The sequence below is a fragment of the Dipodomys merriami genome, unplaced genomic scaffold, assembly GCF_024711535.1.
Source record: "Dipodomys merriami isolate MVZ:Mamm:240054 unplaced genomic scaffold, mDipMer1.0.p SCAF_143, whole genome shotgun sequence".
Lineage (NCBI taxonomy): Eukaryota > Metazoa > Chordata > Mammalia > Rodentia > Heteromyidae > Dipodomys > Dipodomys merriami.
This window is the reverse complement of record NW_027202749.1, coordinates 1,318,357-1,335,070: the sequence shown is the minus strand read 5'-3', so window position 1 is coordinate 1,335,070 and position 16,714 is coordinate 1,318,357. Positions and strand designations below refer to the sequence as shown.

Below are 16,714 nucleotides of genomic sequence, written 5' to 3'. Positions count from 1 at the left end.
TGGACACGTAGATCAATGGCGACCATGTTTAAACAGTTAAGGAGCTGCCAAAGCACTTTCCAAGCTGGCTGCCCTGTATGTGCACTCAAGGATGGTTGTCTACACTTTTTTCCTGTCTTTAGGGCATAATCTCTAGAGTACACACCCAGTTGCTTTGTTGACTCCAAATTGTTCCTCTCTCTGAAGTTCTGCCAGCAATTTTACTCCTAGCAGGTTAACTTTGCATGAGATATATAGAAACTGCTGTTTATACTTAATGTAACTTTATATAAAATATTTGCATGGTTTCCAGCCAAATCTACAAAAGAAGATACGCCCAGAGAAGCCTGTTGGAGGAGATTTTATTCTCTCCTGCTGCTAAAGGAAACAGGGTCCAGAGTTTTTATTGTTCAGTTTTCCATACTTTTGGTATTACTGCACTTGCTTAGTAGGTTCTCTGTCTCTCTTGAGCCACGCCACTGGCCTCTTTTGCTTCTCATTTTTTTGTGTGTGTCAGTCATGGGGCTTGAACTCAGGGCCTGGACACTGTCCCTCAGCTCGTCAGCTCAAGGCAAGCACTCTCCCACTTGAGCCACAGTGGCTTATTGGAGATAAGAGTCTCACAAAGCCTGGGCTGGCTTTGAACAGTGATCCTCAGATCTCAGCCTCCTGAGTAGCGAGGATTATAGGCATGAGGCATGTATTTGAAATTCAATTCCACTTGTACGTGTGTGTGTGCACGCACGCGTGTGCATGTGCGTGCATGTACATGCACGTGAGTGTGCGTCCTGTCATAGCTGAGATGACAGGCCTGAACCATTCAACCAGACTTTATTGGTAGAGCTTTGATCTCACAGACTTTATTGGTAGAGCTTTGATCTCACAGACTTTTTGCCCAGGTTAGCCTCAAACCCTGGTCCTGATCTCAGTCCCTGAAGTAGGTAGAATTACAGGCATGAATCACCATGCCTGGCCGTTCTTCCATTTTTAGGAGTCTAAGCAAAGGGAAATGGACACAGCTGCACACACTCCCGCTGATGAGCAAGTTACTGCTGCTCCAGGTGCTCCTCCCCCACTTCCTCACCCCCGCCCCAGCTTCTTTCCGGAGGTGTTGTCGCTTTTGTTACAGCCAGGTAGAGCTGGTGTGGCTGGGCCACACACACTGCCAGCTGATGCTGGTCATGGGCTGTGTTCAGGGTCCTGTGATCGTAGTCCTGTGCTGGTCATGGGCTATGTTCAGGGTCCTGTGATCGCAGTCCTTTGCTGGTTGTGGGCTGTGTTCAGGGTCCTGTGATCGCAGTCCCGTGCTGGTCGTGGGCTTTGTTCAGGGTCCTGTGATCGCAGTCCCGTGCTGGTCGTGGGCTGTGTTCAGGGTCCTGTGATCGCAGTCCTTTGCTGGTCGTGGGCTGTGTTCAGGGTCCTGTGATCGCAGTCCTTTGCTGGTCGTGGGCTGTGTTCAGGGTCCTGTGATCGCAGTCCCCTGCTGGTCGTGGGCTTTGTTTAGGGTCCTGTGATCGCAGTCCTTTGCTGGTCATGGGCTGTGTACAGGGTCCTGTGATCGCAGTCCCGTGCTGGTCATGGGCTGTGTTCAGGGTCCTGTGATCGCAGTCCTTTGCTGGTTGTGGGCTTTGTTCAGGGTCCTGTGATCGCAGTCCTTTGCTGGTCGTGGGCTGTGTTCAGGGTCCTGTGATCGCAGTCCCGTGCTGGTCGTGGGCTTTGTTCAGGGTCCTGTGATCGCAGTCCCGTGCTGGTCGTGGGCTGTGTTCAGGGTCCTGTGATCGCAGTCCCGTGATGGTCGTGGGCTGTGTACAGGGTCCTGTGATCGCAGTCCTTTGCTGGTCATGGGCTTTGTTCAGGGTCCTGTGATCGCAGTCCTTTGCTGGTCGTGGGCTGTGTTCAGGGTCCTGTGATCGCAGTCCCGTGCTGGTTGTGGGCTGTGTTCAGGGTCCTGTGATCGCAGTCCCGTGCTGGTTGTGGGCTTTGTTCAGGGTCCTGTGATCGCAGTCCTTTGCTGGTCGTGGGCTGTGTTCAGGGTCCTGTGATCGCAGTCCCGTGCTGGTTGTGGGCTGTGTTCAGGGTCCTGTGATCGCAGTCCCGTGCTGGTTGTGGGCTTTGTTCAGGGTCCTGTGATCGCAGTCCTTTGCTGGTCGTGGGCTGTGTACAGGGTCCTGTGATCGCAGTCCCGTGCTGGTCATGGGCTGTGTACAGGGTCCTGTGATCGCAGTCCCGTGCTGGTTGTGGGCTGTGTTCAGGGTCCTGTGATCGCAGTCCCGTGCTGGTCGTGGGCTGAGTACAGGGTCCTGTGATCGCAGTCCTTTGCTGGTCGTGGGCTTTGTTCAGGGTCCTGTGATCGCAGTCCCGTGCTGGTCGTGGGCTGTGTTCAGGGTCCTGTGATCGCAGTCCCGTGCTGGTTGTGGGCTGTGTTCAGGGTCCTGTGATCGCAGTCCCGTGCTGGTTGTGGGCTTTGTTCAGGGTCCTGTGATCGCAGTCCTTTGCTGGTCGTGGGCTGTGTTCAGGGTCCTGTGATCGCAGTCCCGTGCTGGTCGTGGGCTGTGTTCAGGGTCCTGTGATCGCAGTCCCGTGCTGGTCGTGGGCTGTGTTCAGGGTCCTGTGATCGCAGTCCCGTGCTGGTCGTGGGCTGTGTTCAGGGTCCTGTGATCGTAGTTCCGTGCTGGTCGTGGGCTTTGTTCAGGGTCCTGTGATCGCAGTCCTTTGCTGGTCGTGAGCTGTGTTCAGGGTCCTGTGATCGCAGTCCCGTGCTGGGTGTGGGCTTTGTTCAGGGTCCTGTGATCGCAGTCCCGTGCTGGTCGTGGGCTTTGTTCAGGGTCCTGTGATCGCAGTCCCGTGCTGGTCGTGGGCTGTGTTCAGGATCCTGTGATCGCAGTCCCGTGCTGGTCGTGGGCTGTGTTCAGGGTCCTGTGATTGCAGTCCCGTGCTGGTCGTGGGTCGTGTCCAGGGTGCTCAGGAGATGTCCTGTCTTCCAGGAAGCCCTCCGGGGAATGTGTCATGAGGGCTGTGAGGAAGTGCCAGCATCAGGTCCTGGTAGCCAGGGCCACCATGTCTTTGCTCCAGGACCTTGGACAGCACCCTGGGGCCCTATAGCACTGAGCTGGAGGGAGCCAGAACCAGAGCTGCAGAGAGAATGCACCCCATTCAAGGCAGCACCTGCATGGGGGCCTCCTCTCCTCCCTCCTTTCTGCGTGTCAATGTCCCGGAGCGCAGAGCCGGCGTCTGTGCCCAACAAGGAACCAGACAGGCGTGGCCAAAGGTGTGTGTCAGGCAGATGGACAAGGCAGCTGCACACAGCAGGAAGTCCACTGAAACACGGAGAGAAGTCGGAGGCTCGGCTGGTGTCAGTGATGTTCATGTGGTCCTGGAGATGGGATGTGGCTGTCACCCAGTCCTAGGGGAAGAGCCAAGAGTCTGGCATCTGCCTGGGCTGAACAAGCCCGGGGTGCTGGTTGCTGGCACTGCACGCACAGCAGGGGCCATCAGGTGTCTGTCCTGATCGGAGCATGGCCCCTGCCCAGCGCCGCCTGTGGCCCTGCGGTGTGTGGCATGGGGCCTCAGGCGAACGGCGCAGATCCTGCTCTTGGGGGCTTTGTCCTGCGTGCCGTACAGCCGCTGAGTGCTTCAGAGGAGGGGAGCCGTGGCAGGATTCTGTTCGGGTAGAACGGCCAGGCTGCCCCTGCCACGGGACAGACGCGGGTCCCGTGGCAGCTGTGTTGGAGCCGGGAGCGAGGCCCAGAGCGGAGGGCAGCCACGCGTGCCCCAGGCCCCCCATCCTTTGTTCTCTGCTTTCTACTGGCTTCCTCCCTGTCTTTTCAAGTGAACCTTTTAGGGGAAAACACATTTTATTCAAAGCTTGTTTTGCCTGGCCTCATTTTACCAATCTAGAATAATCCATGGTAATGTGGCTCAGTGGTAGAGTGCTTGCCCAGCATGCACCAAGCCCTAGGTTTGATTCCTCATTATATCATAAACAGAAAAAGCAGGAAGTGGCACTGTGGCTCAAGTGGTAGAGTGCTAGCCTTGGGCAAAAGAAGCTCAGGGACAGTGCCCAGGCCCTGAGTTCAAGCCTCAGGACTGGCAAAAAATATTGTTACTTTGCCTGTTGGGTCTTGACTATAGTTCCTGACGGTGCAGTCCCGTGGGTGCCACAGCATACCAGAGCGCTGAGCAGAGTCGAGTCACACTTCTGTCCACGAATTATCTGCACTTGGCAAGACTGAGAAGAAAAAAATAGAGGACACCCGATTCGACCAAGCTCACGTGTAGTACCAGCACTTGAACCCAGGACCATCTGACTGCAATGCCCACCGCGGTTCCACGGCATCCCCTGTCTGTGGAACAAATCGTGACAGGCGCAGAGACCTAGGCTGCCCCACAGCTCTGGTGCCCGCTCTCAAATGCCCTCACCCCCGTCATGCAGAAGCCATTGGCTTTCCATGTCCAGCCCTCCCAACGTGCAGGCCTCTCCCGGGGGCAGCACTTCCTGCTGCCAAGTGTTGGACCCTCTCCAACCGCTGCAGCTGCCCAACGACACCTTATCGTGACTGGACCCTGTCCTTCCCTGGGCCTCTGGGGCGGCTCAGGCTGGGCCTGATCATTTCAGCGTTCGCCCACCGCGGTGGCTCCTTGGCCCCTAGCATGCACCGGGGTTTCGTTTCTAAACGATCGTATTTAAATTTAAAGCACAGTGTGACTCATGCTTAAAGGGATGTGCAGGCCCTAGGCTACTGAATTCTATCTTACACTGCTGGTGCTCTTACGTGACAGGCTGCAGAAATGAGTTTGGAAAGCGCTGGGAAGAGACCCACTTTGTGGAAGCTGCTCGAGTCAGACCTCAGTGGTCTGGAAGTCAGGCCTGTTTGCAGCTGCCTTCTGTGGTGTAGACACTGGACCCTGGGAGAGATTCCGGGTCTCAGGGTCAGGATGCAGAGGGGGTGCAGCGGGCCCATCCAGGTTGGAGCATGCGATCACACAAGTGCTCACATGCACACAGAAGCACTACCACAAATATGCACTGTCAGGTCTGTACGCATCTGCCCTCCTGTCCTTGTGCACACGCCTCGGTGGCTGAGCGCACGCTCACGTGTATTTGTGCACACAACCTCACGACCATGCCTGGCATAGTGCCCATGTGCATTCATTCACGCATGGAATTTCGGGGGAGGAAGGGCGACCCTCAGCTCCACGCCCCAGCTTCCAGCCCAAGGCTGAGGTGGTGCAGGCTCTCTGCCCTGGCCGCAGACACCCCGGGGGCAGTTTGTGGCCTGGCCAGCTGGGTTTTCCAAAGGCCCCCAGGCAGCCAAGCAGGAACACACATTCCCCTGACAGCCCTGGAGCTCCCTTCCTCTGCTCCTCGCCATCCACACAGAGCACTGGGAGTGTGCAGCCCACCCAGGAGACAGATCACAGCCACCACTGTGCCGTACAAGGCTCAGCTCGTGGAAGAAGCAGCAGCAAACAACGCTCTGCAAAGGACTGTGCCCAGATGTGTAAGCGTTGATTGCAGGCTGGGATGTCCTTGGACAGCGTATGCCACAGTTAACGTGGGATGTTACTATTCTTTTGAATATTTTTGAACACTTCAAGCATGCTATATTATGTTGGGCTGTTTCCACTCTCCGCCAGGGCCCCCTGTCCACACTCCTGAGGCTGCTGTGCACCAGCCAGAGGCAGGCAGGGTCTAGGATCTGAGTGTGCTGTCACCAGGCTGTTTCCTGCCCGTTCTGTGGGTAGGGAAGCAGCAGGCCGCCCAGCAGGTAAAAGTGGTCTCAGGATTGCATTAGATTCGGCCTTTACTGTTGTGTCCTGGGGCCATAGTGACAAGATACCCCGCCAGCAAGAAGCTGAGTGCCCCAGGAATCTGTTGGGTCCCAGTGGTGGAGGGCAGGGTGTGGGCGGGCGGTCCGAGGGGCCCCTTCCCCGGCTGCCCTGGCTGTGGCCCAGCCACTCCCCCTCCCCAGCTTGTGGTGGCTCTCCTGCCTCTCAGCAGGACACCAACCACACTAATCTGGGATAATTCCAGACCCTTCCACTGGGTGCTTCTGCAGACCCTTTGCGGGTCACCGATTCTGGGGGTTTGTCGGGAGCCTCTCATCTTGGGGTCACATCTGCTCACTTGGGCTGGACACTGGGCTTCTGACCACTCTGCCCTCCTTCCGAGATCACCCTAGTAGAACCACTTCGCAGGAGATGCTCCTCCCGCTCCACCAGCTGGGTGTCCAGCTCCTCTGCCGCCAGGCCAGCTCTGCCCGGGTGGCGGAGCCCTGCCGGTGCACGGGCATCCGGTTCGGGGCAGTGCTCAAGTGGAGCCCCATCCTCTGCGCGCCTCCCTGGGCGTGGGGGGGCTGAGGCTTCTGCAGGCTCCACAGCAGACACAGCTGCTGTCTTTCCCTAAGCCCCATCAGCGCTGCCCAGTGCAGCTGTCTCTCGGAACGCAGGGCCTGCGTGTGCCACTCCCTGGCCGAGCCGCTGCGTTCGGCAGACACCATCAGCACTGAGCGCGGGGCGGGGCCCCTCCGGGCGGGGATGCGGCGCTGCCCGAGGCCAGCAGGGGCTGCCACGTTCTCCCGTGGGGTGCCGCAGGTATGTGAGGACCAGGGAGGCCGCCGCGCAGGGGTGGGGCGGGAAGAGAGCCGGGCCTGGGTCCAATCTGTCTGCCACCATGGCTCAAGGATGGCAATAGGACCAAAGGAAGTGCCAGGAAAAGGCGTGCTGGGCTGCCTCACGTCCGGGCTAAGACCCTGGGGCCACAGGATATCTGGTGGCGACAGGGAGCCAGGCTGAAGGAGAGGAAGGAGAGGGAGCACGGGGATTTGCCAGGGACACTGAGCCTTAGGGCAGCGGAGGGCATTTCCTGACCATGTGAAGGGTTCTCCGCTCAGGTCTGCGTGTTGCTTGGTGGGAGCTGAAGCTCGTGGGAGCCATTCCCGCCGCAGGGCGGGCGGCGTCTGCCAGTGGCCTGTGCTGAGCTGCTCTGAGGCCCGGGGCGGCTCTGCCCGTGCCAGGGAGCCACGGGGGCGGCGCAGGCACGCGGGCCTGGCCTCCCAGCAGCGCTGTCCAGCATCCAGTCCAGAGCTGTGGTTGGAAGTGGGCTCCGAGCCCCTGAGCCAGGCCCTGGGCCGCCTCCTGGCCAGCGCTGGTCCCCCGGGGCCAGGTCCACACCTGCTGCCCCAGGAGTAAAGGAGCAGGGACGCTGGTGGGCACTCAGAGAAGGCACCAAGATGTGCCTGGCACTCAGGGCCACCCGACCCGAGCCAGAGGCTCCCCCGAGGACGCCAGCTGGAGACCTCTGCCTTAGGTTCCTGTCCTCCCAGACCACTCATTTCCTGGATTCGTACCTTCTCTTCTGGTCCCTGCCTGCTCCTTCCTCCCTTCCTTCCTCCCTTTTTCCCTCCCTCCCTCCCACCCTCCCTCCCTTCCTTCCCTCCCTCCCTCTCTCCCTTCTTCCTTCCTTCTGGTTATTGGTTATGGTTCTTGAACTCAGGGCCTGGGTGCCGTCCCTGAGCTCTTCATGCTCAAAGCTACTTCTCTACCACTTTGAGCCACAGCTCCACTTCCAGCTTTTGAGTGGTTAATTGGCGATAGGAGTCTCTCTGGGAGATGGGAGTCTTCGTGCTGGCTTTGAACCGCGCTCTCAGATCTCAGCCTCCTGAGTAGCTGGGGTTTTGGTGTGAGCCTCCAGCACCGGCTTCGTGCCTCACTTTCTCACTTGGACAGAACCTCGTCTGAGGAGGTACGTCGGACGGGAAGAACCTGGGTCTCCTGCTGCCCCCTGCTTGCCCGCGGGCATCAGGAGCTGTCATGAGGAGATGTCATTCCTGAGGGTGAGGGTCGTATGTTGAGATTTCCAGGGAGAAAGACCATGTGTGGCCAGGAGGAAGGAAGCGGGAAGGCACCAGTTCACCCCATGGCACCAAGGCCCTGCTGCCCACCGGAGCTGTGGTGCTGACGGGCAGCGCTGGACACCGGTGCCTCAGGGCGTGCTCCTCCTCCTGCTGCTCTGAGGCCTGAGGCTGGAGGTTTGGGGCAGCTCCTGGGAGGGTCTGTCACGGGCCCCTCCACACCTCCAGCTGTGGCCATGGTCCTGTGAAAACCTCCCCCAGCTTCCGCCTTCCTCCGGCTGGTCTTCCCAGCATTGCCGGGGTGGGCCCCTGCAGTCGGGGACTGCCGTGAGGCCTTTGCCCGGGCCGTCCTCAGGAAGTCCTCCCAGGACCCCAGGCCTGCCACCCTCAGGGAAAAGAAGAGCATGCCCTGTCGTCACTCTACCATAAGCATGGTTCCTAGTATACATTTTTAGGACAAGTGGATGGGATGGGTGAGTGCCTGGACGGACGGATGGAAGGATGGATGTGGATGGGAGATGGATGGAGAGATGGATATGGATGAAGGGTGGGTGGGGGGTGGCTAGATGAATCGATGGATAGATGGGTAGGTTGGATGATGGATGGATGGAGGGAGGGTGGCTGGGTGGGTGGTGGAAGGTGGCTGATGGGTTCTGAAGGATGACAGACAAATGGATGGATGACTGTAACGGGTCAGCCCCCATTACCTGCGTCGGGGTGGAGCTAACGGGCTGGGTGGACATGGTTGTGCAGAGGTCTGTGTGCTCACGTTTCCCACAGCAAGACGCGCCCAGACAAGCCCGCAGCATCTCCTTCCTGGTACTCAGGCCTTGCAGTGGATTTGGGGATTCAGATGAATCCATGATGGCGTAGCCAGAACAGCTTGCAGTACTGTCGGTTTTCCTGTTGGTGTTCATTCTTGCTTCACGGACTGAGAAGCTCAAGGGAGTGAAGGCCTTTTTCTATCTGTATACTCGGTTACTACATTCTTTGCTGAGCCACATTCGTCTGGGTGTGTGTGTGCCTGCCAGTCCTAAGGCTTGAACTCTGAGCCTAGTATTTTACTCCGCTTGAGTCACAGCTCCACTTTGGGCTTTTTGTTTGTTTGTTTTGGTAGTTAGTGGAGATAAGAGTCTCTCAGACTTTCCTGCCCAAGATGGCTTTGAAGCCATCCTATCTCAGTCTCCTGAGAAGCTGGGATTCTAGGCCACAGCACCCGACTTGCTATGGTCTTTTGAAAAGGTGACTGGAGTTAAGCTTTTGAGTAAAATGTGCTTGTCTGCTGTATCAGGCTGCTGAATGAAGCTATGCCCTGGGCTCCCAACCTTCCAGAAGCTCAACTTGTAGCTTTACCCACTTCTACAGTGAAGCCAGACATTCTCCTCCCTGGGCCGTCAGAGAAGAGCTTTGGCACCTTCGCGCAGCGCTGCAGCCTCACCTGGCTGCACCTGGGCATGGGCTTGACCCAGACCTTTGCGACTGATGTGACCAAGTCCCCTCTATCTCTCTACCAGACAATGGTGTTCTGTAGCGATTCGAACTTCCGTGGGCAGAGTGGTGGGCGTGGCCACAGAGCATGTGGAAGCTGCGGGAGGCCCTGGATGGACTGGGCGGATGGTGGTGGGTACACTTGCGAATGGATTTCAGCACGTGGATGTTGTTGCAGCCTGAATGGCGCGCCAGTCCAGCCATCTCTTCCACACTCATCTTGGCCCCTTTGTCTCTGTCCTCTCCCCTGATGGCTATTTTCCTCTAAAATTTCATGAGGAGGGGAGGAATGTAGAGTACCTGCTAAGCATGCTCGAAACCCTGAGTTCCAACCTCAGTATCACCAAAGAAGAACATTTATTCTGCCAAAACATATATAGATAGATAGATTAGATAGATAGATAGATAGATAGATAGATAGATAGATAGATAGATAGATAGATAGATAGATAGATAGATAGATAGATATAGATATAAAACACAAAATAATTATCAATTGGTCAGGTGCCACTGGCTTATGCCTGTTATCCTAACTACTCAGGAGGGTCAGGACCTGAGACCTCAGTTCAGAGCCAGCCTGAGCAGGGAGGTTCTGTGAAACTTCTTTTTTTGTTTTTTTGTTTTTTTTTTTTTGTCAGTTGTGGGGCTTGAACTCTGGGCCTGAGCACTGTCCCTCAGCTCTTCAGCTCATGGCGAGCGCTCTACCACTTGAGTCACAGCGCCACTTCCAGTTTTCTAGTGGTTTATTGGAGATAAGAGTCTCACAGACTTTCCTGCCCGGGTTGGCTTTGAACCTCCATCCTCAGATCTCAGACTTCTGAGTAGCTAGGATTACAGGCATGAGCCACCAGCACCCAGCTTGTGAAACTCTTTTAACGGCCAAAAAGCCAGAGGTGGAGTTATAGCTCAAGTGGTAAAGTGCCTGTCTTGATCAAAAAAACTAAGACACAGCACCTGGGCCAAGTTCACGCCCCAGGACCAGCATGTACTCCCACATGCATGCACACACACACACTCACACACACAGTTAGTTTGATATCTCTCTATTTTTGTCAGTACCAGGGTTTGAGCCTTAAACATCTGTTCAGCTTCCTGCTCACAGCTCTGCCATGTCTCCCACCCTACTTTTTGCTGCTTAATGGGAGATGGAGTCTTGTGGGCTTTTTCTGACCTAGCTGGCTCTGAACTACAGTCTCAGAACGCAGCCTCCAGGGAGCTAAGGTTGTAGGCTGAGCGCCTGGCGCCTGGCTTCCATGTTCACGCTCTTGGTTCCCAGCTGGTGGCACCGTGATGTCACATGCACATGATCCATCTGTGCATAGCCCCTGTGCCGTCACCCCAGAGCGCGCTCATCTTCCCACACTGTGCCCACCCCCTCGGCCCCTCCACTGCTGTCTTTGCTGGCTGCCTGCTCCAGGGACCTCACGCAGTGGGATTCTGCAGGAATTCACCCTAGGTCTGGCTTGCCCTGCTCAGCATGCTCCAAGGCTCAGCCAGACTGCAGCAGGTCTCTAAGTCTTATTCCTTGAGAGAGCGGAGTGATATTCCGCCACGATTTGTTTCCTCCCTGGGCCCTTGGTGTCTTCCGTCTCTGGGCTGGGTGAGCCACGCCACGGGAGGAGGTCTCTGCTCGTCTGTCGTCAGTGCTTGTGGCGAGGCCGTCTACTGATGCTGGTGGTGATGCAATGGAAGCTGACGGCCCCCCTCAGCTCCCAGGACGGGGCCGTGAGGGCCGCACCTCTGCTGGAAACGGGGTCCAGGTGTGCGGGGTGGGGTGTAGATCCTCGCTCGGGCCCTGCACAACTCTGGGTTCCATGGCCTTGCACGCCAGGCTCCCATGCCCCCCCCCCCTCATTTCTAGGGAACGTTCTAGGGACGTTCTAGAGAACATCCATCGCTTTAGGTCAGAGTGATGAGTCCCGGCGCCCCCTCCTCCAATAAAGGAAGGAGCCCACAGGGCTCCAGGGCCTCTCCCCACCCAGCCTCTCCCGTGCAGCACCACGTGGCACCCTGAAGTGCTCCTTGTATCTTGTCTTTGTGTTTCCGGATGGTTCTAAGCTTGTGGGAGGAGGTGTCCCGGCCGCAGTGGTGCCTGCCCCTCCACACGCGGGGCTGACGGCAGTCAGGTCCCCGGATCCCCGCCGGGGCGTGCAGGCTTCGGCTCCTTTCCAGTTTCTTCTGGAGGCTGCCCCAGAGCCACGGGAGGCCCGGGGCCGCAGGAATGGCGGAGTGGGCAGGGATGGCACCAGAGCACTTCCTGCACGGAGGCTGCGCCCGTGTGTGCCCCGCCAGCAAGGGGCAGCTTCCTGGTCTCTACATATGCACCTTCCTCCAACGCAGAGCCAGCGCTTGAGGAAAACCACCAGCTGGACAAACGGCCGGTGGCCAGTACCCCCAAAAGGGTAGGGCCAGAGTAGGCCTCAGGGGGAAATGTTAAGAATTGTAATGAACATTTGTAGATGGACAAAAAATTGCATACACAAAACAGCAGTTAGAATAGGAAATAAAGGGCTGGGAAGGTGGCTCAGTGGTAGAGCGCTTGCCTTGCATGCATGAGGCCTTGGGTTTGATATCCTCAGCACCACATAAGCAGAAAAAGCCAGAAGTGGCGCTGTAGCTCCAGTGGTAGAGCGCTAGCCTTGAGCTGAAGAGCTGAGGGACAGCGCCCAAGCCAAGAGTTCAAGCCCCACGACCGACAAAAAATAAATAAACTCATTTCCATATTTTAGAGTTCATTTTGATTAGAATCATTTTATATGCTCATATGTACATAGCTATTGAGCTATTGTGATCCTCTGCTAGGACTATTCTAGACATATACTAATTACTACAAATGAGGGAAACCATGGGGCCTATGTGTTTTTAGGTCTGGCTTACTTCACTTAATTTTTTTTGTCTTTCCATTTCCTTACAAATGGGTGATGTCATTCTGATGGAAGCACAGAATTCCATTGTGTATATCTACCACATTTTCTTGGTCTATTAATCTACTGAGGGGTATCTGGGTTGGTTCCAGATCTTAGATGATGTTCGTCTTCAATAAACATAGTTATGTTGGTAGCTTCAGTGTGGTGTTGCTTGTGATCGTTTGGGTAAATGCCCAGGAGTGGGATTGCTGGATCATAGGGGAGCTCCATGTTAGTCTTTTGAGGAATCTCCATATTGCTTTCCAGAGTGGTTTATATTTCCACCAGCAGTGTCGTAGTGTTCCCTTTTGGCCACATCCCTGCCAACATCTGTTGAGACATGAGACTCTTATCTCCAATTAACTACCCAAAAGCTGGAATGACACTGTGGCTCAAAACGGTAAAGCACTAGCCTTAAGCACAAAAGCTCAGGGATAGTGCCCCGACTCTAGTTCTGTGTCTTCTAAGGACACTGGTGGTTGGGTTGAGGACTGCAGAGTGGTTTTGCCCTTTGCTTGGTCACGGTGTACTCAGCGCAGGTGTACTCAGAGGGTCTGGGCCACGTTGAGCCCTCCTCAGAGGGTGTGGCAGCCAAGAGCACACCAGGAGACAGCGCTGGACAAGGACACAAGGGGAGTGGCGTGAGCTTAGGAGACTCACCGGAAGGGTCCGGAAGGGCTTACTCCCAGGGCGTAGCCATCGTGGTCCGGATGAGGTCGGGCACCGGCCTGCCCGACTGCCTGGTTCTCCAGGGGCTCACTTGGATCACATGGATTTTTTTTCACACGGATGCCATGTGCAAGCCCTCTCGAGGAGGGCGGTAGTGGGGAGGTTGTTGCCTCATCCGTCTGTCTGTCCCTCCGCCCGCCCGGCTGACCCCTGGGCTCCCTCAGCCCCCGGCACTGCCCCCACCCACCCTGCCTCCCCTTCTCTGCAGCAGCTCCACCCCCAGCTCCTGCTCCTCAGACAAGACGGGGCTGGAGGGCGGCCAGGACGCCATGCCTGTGACCCCCGCCGCCTCCAGAGAGAAGATCCGGTCCAGGTTCCACGGCAGCCAGGACCTCATCCACCGCCTGTTTGTCTGCATTTCAGGTGTGCGGTGGGCCGGGTGGGGCCTGGGAGCCGCGGGGCCGGCCTCCCTGGCCGTGCGTGCGGTGGGCAGCGCGGACGTCAGGGTCCCGCTGTGGGGCTGTGGGCAGAGCCATCCCTCAGGCCAGCCCTGCCCACCAGAAAGGATGAGGGAGGCCTGTGCGGGGAGAGGAGCGGCTTGGGGCGCCCCTGGGGCCCCCGCACGTGTGGTCCACACTGTGGCTCTGGGCATGTCTAGATGCCCCGCCCCTGTGATGGTGGCTGGGGCCTTCACGGGGCCCAGCTGGGGGCGGCTCTCGCCGGTCCCTGGCTGAGCAGTCGACATAACTGGGAGCTGTGGTGTGGTGCGGCCTTGCGGGAAGCACTCTCCCCCTCCCCCTCCCTACCGCCCCAGGGGCCGGGGCCTGCTGAGCCCCACCTAGCCCGTGGCACTGGCCTCCACTGAGGCCAGCCTTCCCTGTCCTTCCTTCTGTCCTGCCCCTCAGGTGTGGCTGACCAGCTGCAGACGAACTATGCCAGTGACCTGAGAAGTATTCTCAAAACGCTGTTTGAGGTCATGGCCACCAAGCCAGAGGCAGATGACAAGGACAAGCTAAAGAAGGGTGAGTGGCCGCCCAGGACAAGCTCCCAGGAAGGGACACTGAACACTCACACCTCCCAGCCAGGGGAACGGGCAGTGCCTGAGCGAGCCAACCGCTCACCACCGGACTGGCATGACCAAACGTGCCAGGCTGTCCACTGGGGACCCTGCCATGCTGCCGGCGGTGACCCTGCTCCAGTCCCCGGCGGGGTCTGGAGGTCTTACCGCAGACAGATGCGGGGGAGACCTGCCCTCCCTCTTAAAAACTAGACCAGATGTGCCACCATGCCACCTCTGGCCATCTGTCAGTGCCTTCACAGGCCAGCCAGAGCGAGGGGTGAGGGCCCACCTCCCATGAGCAGGGGCAGTGTCCCCCGCGGCCTGCGGGCTGCCTCTGTGTGGCATGGCACACATGGAAGGCACACGCATCACACTGTCACACAGGGCACACCTCCGTGCTCCAGCAGGCCGCGTAGGCACTGCCAGTGTCTGGCAAGGAAGAAGGTGTCTGATGCGGGCTGGTCAGGTGCAGGGAGGAGGTGTTCGGACCCCTGCTCCCTGCTCCTTGCTGAGCTGAGACGCAGCTCAGGGCTTCTGCTGAGGGGTGTCTGGATACCTGGATACCTGGCATAGTGCATCATTTCTAGAAGCCCAGCCCAGCAGGACGGTCCCGAGGAGCCTCTGTACTGACTAGCTTTGCCACCTGGAAGTCATAGATCAGGAACATCCAAAATGGGTACTCGCTCTCAAACAGGACTGTGAGCTGCCAGGCCGGACGCTCCGTGCTCCCAGGCAGGACGCTCTGGGGGAGGAGTGCTCCCAGGCAGGACGCTGTCAGGGGAGGAGTGCTCCCAGGCAGGACGCTGTCAGGGGAGGAGTGCTCCCAGGGAGGACGCTGTCAGGGGAGGAGTGCTCCCAGGCAGGACGCTCTGGGGGAGGAGTGCTCCCAGGCAGGACGCTCTGGGGGAGGAGTGCTCCCAGGGAGGACGCTGTCAGGGGAGGAGTGCTCCCAGGGAGGACGCTGTCAGGGGAGGAGTGCTCCAGGCAGGACGCTGTCAGGGGAGGAGTGCTCCAGGCAGGACGCTGTCAGGGGAGGAGTGCTCCCAGGCAGGACGCTGTCAGGGGAGAAGTGCTCCAGGCAGGACGCTGTCAGGGGAGGAGTGCTCCCAGGGAGGACGCTCTGGGGGAGGAGTGCTCCCAGGCAGGACACTGTCAGGGGAGGAGTGCTCCAGGGAGGACGCTGTCAGGGGAGGAGTGCTCCCAGGGAGGACGCTGTCAGGGGAGGAGTGCTCCCAGGCAGGACGCTCTGGGGGAGGAGTGCTCCAGGCAGGACGCTCTGGGGAGGAGTGCTCCCAGGGAGGACGCTGTCAGGGGAGGAGTGCTCCAGGCAGGACGCTGTCAGGGGAGGAGTGCTCCCAGGGAGGACGCTGTCAGGGGAGGAGTGCTCCCAGGGAGGACGCTCTGGGGGAGGAGTGCTCCCAGGCAGGACACTGTCAGGGGAGGAGTGCTCCAGGGAGGACGCTGTCAGGGGAGGAGTGCTCCCAGGGAGGACGCTGTCAGGGGAGGAGTGCTCCAGGCAGGACGCTGTCAGGGGAGGAGTGCTCCAGGCAGGACGCTGTCAGGGGAGGAGTGCTCCCAGGCAGGACGCTGTCAGGGGAGAAGTGCTCCAGGCAGGACGCTGTCAGGGGAGGAGTGCTCCCAGGGAGGACGCTCTGGGGGAGGAGTGCTCCCAGGCAGGACACTGTCAGGGGAGGAGTGCTCCAGGGAGGACGCTGTCAGGGGAGGAGTGCTCCCAGGGAGGACGCTGTCAGGGGAGGAGTGCTCCCAGGCAGGACGCTCTGGGGGAGGAGTGCTCCCAGGCAGGACGCTCCCGGGGGAGGAGTGCTCCCAGGGAGGACGCTGTCAGGGGAGGAGTGCTCCAGGCAGGACGCTCCCGGGGGAGGAGTGCTCCCAGGGAGGACGCTGTCAGGGGAGGAGTGCTCCCAGGGAGGACGCTGTCAGGGGAGGAGTGCTCCCAGGCAGGATGCTGTCAGGGGAGGGGTGCTCCCAGGGAGGACGCTGTCAGGGGAGGAGTGCTCCCAGGGAGGACGCTCCCAGGGGAGGAGTGCTCCCAGGCAGGACGCTGTCAGGGGAGGAGTGCTCCCAGGGAGGACGCTGTCAGGGGAGGAGTGCTCCAGGGAGGACGCTGTCAGGGGAGGAGTGCTCCCAGGCAGGACGCTGTCAGGGGAGGAGTGCTCCAGGCAGGACGCTGTCAGGGGAGGAGTGCTCCCAGGCAGGACGCTGTCAGGGGAGGAGTGCTCCAGGCAGGACGCTCCCAGGGGAGGAGTGCTCCCAGGCAGGACGCTGTCAGGGGAGGAGTGCTCCAGGGAGGACGCTGTCAGGGGAGGAGTGCTCCCAGGCAGGACGCTGTCAGGGGAGGAGTGCTCCCAGGGAGGACGCTGTCAAGGGAGGAGTGCTCCCAGGCAGGACGCTGTCAGGGGAGGAGTGCTCCCAGGGAGGACGCTGTCAGGGGAGGAGTGCTCCCAGGGAGGACGCTGTCAGGGGAGGAGTGCTCCCAGGCAGGACGCTGTCAGGGGAGGAGTGCTCCAGGCAGGACGCTGTCAGGGGAGGAGTGCTCCAGGCAGGACGCTGTCAGGGGAGGAGTGCTCCCAGGCAGGACGCTGTCAGGGGAGGAGTGCTCCCAGGGAGGACGCTCCCGGGGGAGGAGTGCTCCCAGGCAGGACGCTGTCAGGGGAGGAGTGCTCCAGGCAGGACGCTGTCAGGGGAGGAGTGCTCCCAGGCAGGATGTGCTCATGGGGGGAGCTGCATGCATCACAGGG

At 58.8% G+C, this 16,714-nt stretch overlaps 1 protein-coding gene across 4 annotated transcripts in view; it reads left to right on the top strand.

The window, feature by feature from the left end:
- Zfyve28 (zinc finger FYVE-type containing 28) overlaps positions 1-16,714 on the top strand; it is a 90,255-nt gene that overhangs the window by 70,517 nt on the left and 3,024 nt on the right. For 3 of the 4 annotated variants that reach the window (XM_070021700.1, XM_070021698.1, XM_070021701.1), the window contains exons 9-10: positions 13,164-13,318; positions 13,801-13,917. In XM_070021700.1, coding sequence (XP_069877801.1) covers positions 13,164-13,318; positions 13,801-13,917 — 272 coding nt within the window. The remainder of the gene's footprint in view (positions 1-13,163; positions 13,319-13,800; positions 13,918-16,714) is intronic. The other variant, XM_070021699.1, reaches the window with a different exon arrangement.